The following is an 11,612-nucleotide window of genomic DNA, read 5'->3' as shown; positions in this document are numbered from 1 at the left end:
ACATGTAAAATCATATGAATTATTATTAAAGATTATTAAAATGAATACGTATGGATGACAGTTGATTACAATATTTCAGTTTATTTCCATCATTAGTAACAGTTTCCCCTGTGGGACAAATAAAGTTAATATTAGTCGTATGTTAATAATAGGCTACTTCATTAGCTTTGTTATTTACCTGTTGTAGTATTATTCATAAGTAAAAACCAACAAGAATTTTTTTTTTTCACCATGTTTCCAAATTCTCTACCCCAGGTCCAAAAGAAATGTAAAGAATGTACAAACTGAAAACATTAAATACTTTTGTGATCTATTTCCATTTGTTATTTTCAAAAGATAAATACTGTCATGGATGTTTACAGAGCAGAGGTCACCTTTTTTAATTCCAGTGGGAGAGATGGACTTTTGTTTGTCTTTTGTTTATTATTATTGTGTGTTGTATTGTTGGTTACTGTGTTATTTCTGTTTCAAAAGCCAGCAATAAATAACACTTTAATATCTAAAGAGTGTTCATGTGATTTTATACATTAGTAATGTTGGGAAATGAATAAATGCATAATAATCGTCATAATCGTAAAACCGTGATTATTCCTCAGACAATAATCGTACCAACAAAATCTATAATCGTTGCATCCCTAGTGGGAAGATGACATGAAGCGAAGCGAGTAGCTGCATTGGAAACAGATGAGCGCACATGTGCATATACAACTCCCGATCGGGGCAAAGTTCACGAGATTTTGTATACAGAATGATAAGAGCACACGTTTTAATGTATTATTTTATTATTTCACACGCAGTATTTTAAAAGTGCTGCAAGCCATGCATACAGCGCCGGACATGACAGATTTTCTGTATGCAAAGTACTTTAAAGGAATTCCTTAGCTTATTGACGTTACTGTGGCAGCTAACAACAGCACAGCTTAACCCTGCGCACATTTTTATATTTAGTTACCCCGTTTTAACATGGATCTCTATGGAGACCGGCCATAGCTGTCGGGCAAGATGCGGATAGCAGCGGCGGCACGTAATATCTGCGTTCTGATTGGTCAGATCGCCTGTCAATCAAGCTCTTTGCGAACGTCAATTGTATAATAAATAAAAAGAAAACAGAAATAATTAAAAAGAGTACAGAAGCTAGTGTTTCGTTTTTTTAAGAAAACAAGCAGTTAAGTTGAAGGTGATGGTCCTTCATCCAGCAAGAAATGTCTGTTAGACAAGCTGAGAAGCGAGCAGCTATCGTCGTATCATCAGGATGGAATGATAGGTAGAGTTAGGTTTAATCAGCATAGCAGTGATATGAAAAGCCATGTTTCTGATTAACAGAACATAGTGATGCCATTCCAACTTCCCGACTTGGAGGAATAAATGAGGGACAGTGTATAGGATGAAATGACATGCCAAGGAAAAGTAGGCCGGTGTGACAGATCTCCTCAGCGCTTAAAGTACCTGGTATCAGGAGACAGACGGATGCTTCTCCTTCCTGCTGACTGCAGGAGAATGACACTAATGATCCCTATCTATCAAATGCCCACAGGTGGGAATGGGAAATTGTCAGAGCGGTGCGTGTATGCGTGCGAGAATGAGGGATGGCTATTAGACGGCATCGATGGCTTCCATACCTCCTTAATGTATGCACTTGAGCTTGATGCATTATGAAGCCTCTTCCTCGAAAGCACTCACTTCAGAATACTGGATGTGGAGACAGACCATTCATGTTATACATAATATTTTGCAATTCTCTAAACTTTAACACAAAATGCCTGTAGTTTCCCATATAAATATGATAAAGGATATCAACTATGTCCTTTCTTTACCGTGTTCAGTCCATGGAAAAGGTGAGTACTGTATTTCACTGATGTGAGTTCATAGTGAAGAGAATCTAATTATGGCCAGATGAGGTTGTGCAGTAGGTTAGAAAGCATATATTCATCACAGTCTAGAAATAAGGTTAAATGCATGGCTTCTTAAGTCATGGAAAACCTAGAAATAGCAGATAAAATATTTTCCAGGTTTGGAAAAGTCATGAGAAAGTCAATGACATACAGTAAATATATTATATATTTTATTTATGCTCTATTTTCTTTTCTTTTTCTTACAATGAATAAGCTGAACTGAACCTTATACAGTATTCAAAAATAAATGACATGAAAATTCACTTGTGGGAGCCCTGTAAAGAGCGGATTGAGCACAAGTGAAACTGCAGTTGCCAATCAATTTCCTCCTGGTGTAACCCTTAAACATGACTTTCATTGGTATAACCTAATGTAGTCAGGTTCATGTTTAAATAAAATATATAGTAGGTAATATTTTGGTTAGTAGGTAACACATTTTAGGTTGCCTGACAAAACATTTTATAGTTCATTTTAATTAATTTTAATTTATTATTATTGCTTTACTATTTTTACATTTTTGTTTTATTTTCTGTTATGTCTTACAATTAATTTTATCAAGCATACTCAAAAAAATAGATTTTTTTTTCTTGAAACTTTTTTTTAAAGATAATTGCTAACACCTGCAGTGAGCAGGTATCTTGATTGCTGATTGGCTGAAGGTGATGTGTGAAGTCTAAAAGGTATTCCTTTTGAGGTTTAGCCAGACGTTATCAAGTGAGGGGACTATAACAGACGTTGCTGCTTATTCTGCCTCTGCCTTATTTAACAATGGATTCTACATACTGTTTAAGGTGAGTGCAAAACTTTTTTCATTAAGATGAATATATACATTGCTTTACCAAATGTTTGACTTATTGCTTGTTTTCAGGATTCTTTTTGCCTTGTTTCCTGCTTATGTAACCTGTTTGGGGAATTATGAAGGTAAATCTAACACCGCTGCTATTTTTCTGAAACATTGCTATCTCGTGCTGTTTGTGTCCTCTTTATTTGTTTCTAAAAGGGAGCATGCCAACCGCTAATTTGCGGAGAGTTTCAGCACCCACTTTCTCCGTGATTGGCCCTGAGGTGAAACAACTGGGAAACTGGAATGAGCCTGCTTATGCTTCTGCTCCTCTGCCCCACCGTCAAGGCACCCATGGAAGTTATGATGATGCTCCTAAAGAGAGATTGTTTGAAATCGGATTCAAAAGATTGTCAGACTTCTGCTAAAAGTGATAATCAAGACAATCATATGATTAACTATAAGCCTTCTGCATCTGTTCCAAAATATGACTTTGTCCGGATTTGGTCATCCCTTTGTTCAGTATGAGTCTTGTACAGATGCCTTCAAAAACGTGCAGCCTGGGAGCCGGCTGGCTTCAACTTCATCTCGGAGCGGGTCCACCTTGATGAGAACCCTAAAAGTACCCGAATCGAAACCCTCTAGAGGTGAATCTAGCTATGAGGTGGTTAAAACGGCTGAATCTAGCAAGATCTTTGTAGTAAAGCCTTCTAAAAACACACAAAGCCATATGGAGTTCAACTCTTTTGTTACCAGAGACCCACTTGCAAGAGGCCCAAATCATGGATCAACCTCTCTCAAGTCAGGTTTCCCATCAGTATACTTCATCTAACGGAAGTCGGAGTAGCAAGCTCCAGACAGCCAGTAGCAGTTATGGCCCATTCATGAAGGGAAACCCTGTTTATTCAAGTATGAATCCAAGAAAACCCTCTCGTAGTGGATTTACATACACTGAAGCCAAGCCTTCGGTTGTTAGCTCGGGGCCAATCTTTGTAGTTCAAGGTGGAGGAAATGCTCAAGGTCTTGGAGGCTATAGTGGACATCCAGATTCCGTAAAACCACTTGGAGGTCCCAGTCACGTTGACCCCTATCAGGCCAGTCAGATCTCTAGATTGACTGAAAGCAGTCAGGGCAAATCATGGAATGAACCTCTTCACTACTCCATGAGTGGAAGTCAATACAGTCCTAGCACTGAGCCAAGAAAACGCTCCAAAAATGACTGTAGGGACAATGATTCTAGCCCTGCGTTCCATTTGGAAGGGCTCATCCCTACGCCCTAATCCCTTCAAAGGGTTTACCCTCCAGAGTGAGAGCTTCGAGGGGTTGAAGGGTGTAGGGAACCTCACGTGCCCACACGGAGGCACCGTCATCATGCAAAGGATCATGGGAGCCCAAAGTGTCCATCAGTCGTACCCTTCGAAATCCTTCAATCCGAAGGGCCCTTTGAAGTGGCCAGTTTTGAGCACTTCGGTTTGGAACGACCCTTCAATATGGCGGCCATGATTGTTTTCACTCCGAAGTGCCCTTCGGAGGGCGAAATATCCCGTTCGGAACGCACCGTAGATCTTCAATTGCCAGCTGTGGTGGGATTCTTCTCAAGGCCCCAGAAAGTGCTCAGATAAACAAGATACCACCTCATATGAAGCTACCCACCCCAAATTCCAGCAGACCTACAATATCCACGGTCAACCTAATCAAATCTTTAAGCCTGTATACCCCTCTCAAAGTGGAGCTCAACGTGATGTAGCAAAGTCCTCAAATGCCAGTTCTGGTGCAATCCTGATGATGCAGGCTCCTGAAAATGTTCAAAATAGAGCACAATCCAACAAGCTAAAAATTCATCCTGGATTTCCAGAGCGTAAAGTACCATTTGCTCCTGGTCAGACTGCTCATCAATACCAGTCTGGGCATCAGACCTTCTCTGTGAAGGGAACCACGTACAAACCAAGTTCAGTGCCCTCAAGGCCTTCTACACTCTAAAAAAAATGCTGTGCTGGGTAAAATAGGGACAAACCCAGCAATTGGGTTGTTTTGACCCAGCGGTTGGGTTACTACACAGAAGGTTGGGTTAAACATTTTAACCCAACCGCTGGGTCAAAACAGCCCAATTGCTGGGTTTGTCCCTATTTACCCAACACTGGGTTGTATTTAACCCAGCATTTTTAGAGTGTACAAGTAAATTCGGGTTCAGTGCAACTAACCCCACTACTGCTGGATCGAAATGAGCTCAATACAGTCAATGTAAGGCTTAATAAACCGCCCACAAGCAGCTTTGGTAGTTTTCAGAACCAGTGGGCTTCTGGCGACATTAGCAGTGGTGCTTTCCAAAGTTCCTTACCTCCAAGTCACCTGGGCCAGATGCCAGGTCAAAATGTACAAAAGCCTGTTAGTTCTTCATTCCATTGTTCCAAAGGAGTCCAAAGCTAAGAAAGCTCCAGGCGTATTCCTGCCATTCCAAGTGAGTTTGGCCAAGGTGCCATCCAAAGGATTTCTCCTACACTTTCCAGCAGCTACAGACAAGGTAATCACTTCATAATCACTTTGCATATTTGAAATGTGGTTTTTAGTCAGAAAATAACTACTTTTTCCCTTTGCCATAGCTGAGCAAAACCAGCCTCAATTTAACAGCTTGGATTCCTTGGCCTCGAAGTGTGAAGTGACCCAGAATAGCCCTGCAGGTTTTGGTCAACAGGGCCCAGTCAGATTCCAGGAAGCGAACCTCTCCATCTAGAAGCAGTTCTCAACGTCTGCTATAAAGTGAGTACAATTGCTTCACTTACAGTCTACACCGAGAACGTCTATATTTGGTTTTTAGCAGGAAATGATCTGCCCTCTGCAAGCAATACTGTAAAGTCCAAAAGTGGGATGGTTATTTCAGCATTTACAGCATCCCAGAAATCTGTCTTTGCTTCAAGTAGTGGGCTGCCTCATTTCCTAAGTGTAATTCAGGTTTTTTATGGCTATGTTCAAAATGGGATTCCAGTTTACTTCATACCGTGAAGTACGTGATGTATGCTAACCACCATTTAAAAAGAAAAATGTATAATGCAATGAACATTTCAAGTGTCTTAGTTGTATGCTGCACGCTCGCATGACTTCATGTAGGAGCTGTCACTATTTCAATGTAGTCCGTGGCATTTGAAACTAAATTCTCAATACCAGTTTCAGTACCTCAGAAATATTGATACCAGTATTAAGGTTTAATCACTGTTGCATAAACGGCAGCAGTTTTGTGTGTGAACGTGAAGTGCAAGTTTATTTCTTCTGTTCAACGTTTACATTCAGACAGATGCAAACCAACTGCGTTTACACTGATGCCTCACCAAGACTGGGATTTTGATCACGAAATATGATTGTCCACATGCTCGAACATATTAACCAGCATGTTTAAAACCAGCCAGACAGACTTTGGGTACCAAGCTGACCTAGTTGCATGTGTAACTCAACAAAAATGTTATTTTTGCCTCTTTTAATCTGCATTGTGGGTTACAGTATTACACATGGTTTAATAAAATATACCGCACGTTTTGGCAGCTGTAGAAGGTCATTTGGGTATTTAATGTGTAAAGTACATCTGTAAAAAATGCCTACTGCAGAAATAAACCTTTTTGTTCATGACCTACAGCTTTGAAGCCTGCAAAAAGTCTTTTTTTATTTTATTTTTTTTATTGTTACTTACATCTAGCATTTAACCGTTAATAGTTTCTTTACACATTATCGCAGCCTTGATTCAGTGTGTTTTGGGGAGGCTGTCAGTCATCAGGCTCCGGTCTTTGCAAGGACCGCAGGATGCTCTGACTGATCAGTGGACACACAGGGAACTGTCCTGGAAATATATGACTCTACTCTTGATACACCACCCTTTCAAAGACTGTACATGTATGTCAATAAAAATGTTAAACCTACAAGTTTACTTTCCAAATTGTCACTTTTTATACTGTGATGTGACGTTTGACATAAGAACATGGACATGTTTGTAGCTGGATAATTTACTCAGACACACATGCAACTTAAAGAAATTGGAGAAATTCCGGGGGCGGGGGGGGGTTTAATTCACTGTTAGAAACTTCTATAGTATCCGAGGAACAATGACGCCCTCTGTTGGTTGAACATCTCGCCACTAAGTTCACTAGTGTCCATGCATCATATTAAATGCAGATAAATTATTCGGCAAAAAAAATTTTTTTTCATTTATTTATTTTTCATTTACGTATGGCCTCGGTTGCAAACGTCAGCTGATGTGACTGACAGTCAATGAAAATTGGTTGGACTTGCTGTTTGCGCATGTCCTGATGTACCTGTTGAATCAGGTAGGTGTACCTGTGTGCGTTCATACAAGCGGGAGCGACGAGCATGCAGGTCAAGTCATTTCCCTTCACTGTCTGCTCTTTGTAATACGATTTAAAGGCAGCTGATTGAGCACCGGCGGAATATTTGTGGGCTAATAGTCAAATCCAGGTCGATCGACCTTTTTGTGCTCTCCGGACTTCCGGCAGAAACTCGTCAGACTGCGACATTTCCCCCATATGGTGTGAGTAAAGTCCAACAATAACAAACTTTGTTCTTTATTAATGTAGCTCCTTATGATTGTCTGGCTTGTTTTAAATGTTTTTCGCAGTGGTAAACTAGTTCACTAGTTGGTCTGTTTCTAAAAACCGCATGTCTGTGATTTGAGCGGATTTTTTTGCGGCAAAACCGCGGTATGTTTGTTTGGGGACAGCGTGAACTTCGTAGCTTTTCCGAATTTGTAAATAATCAGAGGCGGCCTTAAAATAGATATGTCTATTGTCTAACCTAAAACGTGTTTGACATTTAAATGTTTATTGAATGTCATCAAACCTAGTTGAGGCTGCTTTTAAAATGGTTCCAGGAGTGTCGAAAAACATACTCAATATTTGGAAATGCAAAACGTTAATCAACTATTTCCTTGATGTTTTTTTTTTTTCTCAAATTGCGTAAGTGTAAATAAAAATATAACAGTATATGTCTCTGATATACAATCTATAATATAATCTATTGTTTATAGATTTAATACGATTTAAAGGCAGCTGATTGAGCACCGGCGGAATATTTGTGGGCTAATAGTCAAATCCAGGTCGATCGACCTTTTTGTGCTCTCCGGACTTCCGGCAGAAACTCGTCAGACTGCGACATTTCCCCCATATGGTGTGAGTAAAGTCCAACAATAACAAACTTTGTTCTTTATTAATGTAGCTCCTTATGATTGTCTGGCTTGTTTTAAATGTTTTTCGCAGTGGTAAACTAGTTCACTAGTTGGTCTGTTTCTAAAAACCGCATGTCTGTGATTTGAGCGGATTTTTTTGCGGCAAAACCGCGGTATGTTTGTTTGGGGACAGCGTGAACTTCGTAGCTTTTCCGAATTTGTAAATAATCAGAGGCGGCCTTAAAATAGATATGTCTATTGTCTAACCTAAAACGTGACAGACATTTAAATGTTTATTGAATGTCATCAAACCTAGTTGAGGCTGCTTTTAAAATGGTTCCAGGAGTGTCGAAAAACATACTCAATATTTGGAAATGCAAAACGTTAATCAGCTATTTCCTTGATGTTTTTTTTTTTTTCTCAAATTGCGTAAGTGTAAATAAAAATATAACAGTATGTGTCTCTGATATACAGTCTATAATATAATCTATTGTTTATAGATTGTTAGATTATGACAATGTTAATTTTAATATTTAAAATAACTGATTGTGACAGATTTATACTGGTTTAATAGTGATGTTTGGAGTTTCCCAGAATTCTATTGTCCTCTAAACATCAGCACTAAATATAGAAACATGTGTAGTTTATGGTAAAAACCGGCAGCAGTAGTGCCAGGACATGCTTTATAGTGCAGTGATTATGTTACAGGATGGCATTTTGACTGATTGTATTATATAGAGGTGAATTCAGGTCAATTGGGACATTTTTTGCATTGAGATGACTGGGGAAATGTCCCCAGTTAACCTGAATTAACCCTGTTTAACATGTAGAACAATTTCACTTTCTTTTCCCGCTGTAGTACATATTTCTCATGTATAACAATATTGCAATGGTTAATATACAAGTATATCTGATCGACTACAATTGATTTGTTACTGTAGTTAAGATGGTGTAATGGAAGACCACATAATGTTGGAAAATCTGCAGTTTGCAGTAAAATCACATGTATTGCAGCACTCTATTCTAATTCTATTCTTTAAATAACTAGGCCTAAATGTAAATGTATTGTGTTTTAAAATGTATAGTTTTTACTGTACATAAGTTATTTAATTGTCATAAGGCTTTAGTTGACAAACTTTTATTGAGGTGAAAGTTTTACTTTCACTATCATATTAGCTCTTAAACTGGTTGGTTTGCATCTCCTAGGGAAATTTGGGACAACTCGCTGCAGTTTTGTTACCGAGGCTGCTTGAAAGTGTAAGGTAAAACCGTCATCTCCTCCCAGTTTTCTCCTATTATGTCTCTTTCTCTTTAACAGACCCTGAGGCCTCAGTCCAGTGTCGGGTAACAGTAGAAACAGCCACCAGAGGACGGTCTGGGCCGAGTGTTGTCCCTATGGAGAGCACCCCGTCCTGGACCAGTGGTCCCATTGATGAAGGGCCATACCAAGAGCGCTCCGTCGACCCCGTGGAGATTGAGATCCAGCACTTCGGAGTGAGGCACAAAGTCAACAAGGATGCCAACGGCAATACGACTGGGCCGGAGACCGTAAGCTTTCTCCCCTCCAAAGAGGAGCCCGTCTCGGGGACGTGTATGTGCGGACCTTGCGCTTCTGTGAGTAGCTGCAGGAAGCTCTTTTGTAGCGTTTTGACTTGTGGACTGTACCGCGTGTGCCGGCGCTTGCCATGTCTCGTTTCGAGCGAAAGCTCAGCTCCCAAAGCGCCGGTGGAGAACCAGTCAAGACCTCCACGGGCTGAGAACGGCTTCTATTCCGACATCCGCATTGGTGGCGTCAAAGTGGACACGTCCGTCATTGAAGATGATCACGTGTCGTTTTCCACTTCCAAAATCGAGATGGACAGTCCGATTTACTTCAGTAGCTTACCAGAGGATGACTTAATCTGCGGCAGCGGGATGGAAGACGTGGACAAACTCATCACCCGGAAGCTCATGGAGGTCTTCTCTGAGTTTGAGATCAACGAGCTGGCCAAGTGCACCACGGACTCCATGTTCCTGCGGCGCTCCCGGGAGATCAGTCAGCTGATCTCGGATATCGTGGAGGAGCACAACATGGAGGAGCAGGAGGCCGAGTGCCGGCTGGTGCGAGAGATCATTCGCATCAGCACACGCAAGAGTAAGAAGAAGCCGCAGGTCAGGCCGCAGGAGCTGCAGCGGGACAGCGGCAATGACACCTGGAACAGCAAGAGGAACAGCCAGAAGAGCAGCTTCAATTCCATGAGCGATGGAAGTGAGTGGCAACTGTGTCTTTTCCTCACCATCTACTCTAGTAAAAAAAAAATAGTGCTGGGAAAATAAATCGATGCATCGAGAAATGACTCGGCATCGATTCTGAGATTTTTCGAATGCATCGCGATTCTTTCTCGAGTCGATTCTAAGCTTAGTTTTGAACAGCAGATGCTTTATTTCTGCTTGTTTCCAAATCCTTACACACACTTGAACCTAATCATTTATAGAGTTTGAAAAGGTTGAAGTGAATTACAAGGGTGTTCACAGTGGGCTGTGTTTACATTAATCTCGCGTCATAAAAGCATTCTGAGCTGAGGTGAAATTAGGTGAATGTGATTTTGCCGAGTAAGACATGTTCAACATTATTCTTCAAAAGTATAGACCTAACCCTATCCCTACCCCTAAACCTAACCCTATCCATAATTTATCCCTAAAATCAGAGGGGAATGATGGTTGAATAACAAGGATGTAGAAGCACGTAACTGGTTGTAAGGCTAAAATTGACATTTCCTGTAAACTGAGCCGAGGTGAAATTAACGTTACATGACTCAGCCGAACGCACAAGCGCTCTTCTTCATGAGCATTTGAGTGTGTGGTTAAAAACTAGATTAGAGCGCCATCTGCTGTTAAAATCTAAGCTCAGGATCGTTTCCGGAGAGAATCGCAATGCATTTGGAAGATCTCAGAATCGATTCTGCATTGATTTATCGTCGCAGCCCTAGTAAAAAAGTAATATACATTAGGGCTGCACAATTAATCAAATTTCTTATCGCGATTACTATTATGGATGCCACAATTACGTAATCGTTCAAAGCGGCAATTAATCATTCAAAGTCCACTTATGTTATTCTGCACGCATAAGTTTTCAGCTTGTTTATTTTCATATAAAAATACGGCATGCAGTTGCATCAAACAATGGTATATACATCATTCAATGTAAATTGTGATAATCGTAATAATCGCAATTGCAATTTCAAGGGAATAATCGACAATTATGATTTGTCATAATCGTGCAGCCCTAATATACATAAAATACATTTTTCATACTGAGTATAGCTCAAATCTATTAACACATCTGCTGACATAACGCTCGAGACTTACTGAAAAAAAATTGTAATTAATTCTTTCCCCGCCAAACACGGAATTTTCCGGGTTTCTGCTTTCTCGCTGTTATACGCTCGGGGGCGCTTCTACGCATCTCCTGAATGAGCCTAGAATCACTCGATCAAAAGCACAGGCGAGGAAGCCGCAGAAACGAGGGATTTCATTTGTAAGCATATGCATATGAAAAATAATGCGATCATCAACACTAACCGCATATAAATGAAAACTGCTTAATGCTACAGAGTGAAATGCCGATCCAGGAAGTGGCAAAGGACTGTGCAAGCTTTGGGGTGCTGATTGAAGCGATCTGCTGCATCTGTGCTTTGATCTTCGTACTAAATATGGTCCAGATGTAGTATTTGATTAAAAATGCGATTTTCTTAGCTTTTTGCTCAATGTTGCCTTTTTTTTTTTTTTAAACCTA

At 40.3% G+C, this 11,612-nt stretch overlaps 1 protein-coding gene across 5 annotated transcripts in view; it reads left to right on the top strand.

The window, feature by feature from the left end:
- Positions 1–2,606: 2,606 nt before the first annotated feature.
- The window catches only part of LOC107712602 (keratinocyte differentiation factor 1-like), a 13,140-nt gene continuing 4,134 nt past the window's right edge, over positions 2,607–11,612 (top strand). Inside the window, exons 1-5 of one of the 5 annotated variants that reach the window (XM_016517922.1) lie at positions 2,607–2,683; positions 2,761–2,813; positions 5,087–5,194; positions 5,274–5,430; positions 9,156–10,085. In XM_016517922.1, coding sequence (XP_016373408.1) covers positions 9,233–10,085 — 853 coding nt within the window. In that variant the 5' untranslated portion in view covers positions 2,607–2,683; positions 2,761–2,813; positions 5,087–5,194; positions 5,274–5,430; positions 9,156–9,232. Of the gene's footprint in view, positions 2,684–2,760; positions 2,814–5,021; positions 5,195–5,273; positions 5,431–6,929; positions 6,984–7,080; positions 7,205–7,721; positions 7,842–7,863; positions 8,267–9,155; positions 10,086–11,612 lie in introns of those variants that run through there. The other 4 variants (XM_016517923.1, XM_016517920.1, XM_016517919.1 and 1 more) reach the window with 4 other exon arrangements.

Source organism: Sinocyclocheilus rhinocerous, unplaced genomic scaffold, assembly GCF_001515625.1.
Source record: "Sinocyclocheilus rhinocerous isolate Xijiao unplaced genomic scaffold, SAMN03320098_v1.1 scaffold628, whole genome shotgun sequence".
Lineage (NCBI taxonomy): Eukaryota > Metazoa > Chordata > Actinopteri > Cypriniformes > Cyprinidae > Sinocyclocheilus > Sinocyclocheilus rhinocerous.
The sequence above is the reverse complement of the archived record's forward strand: the minus strand, read 5'-3'. Positions and strand labels throughout refer to the sequence as shown.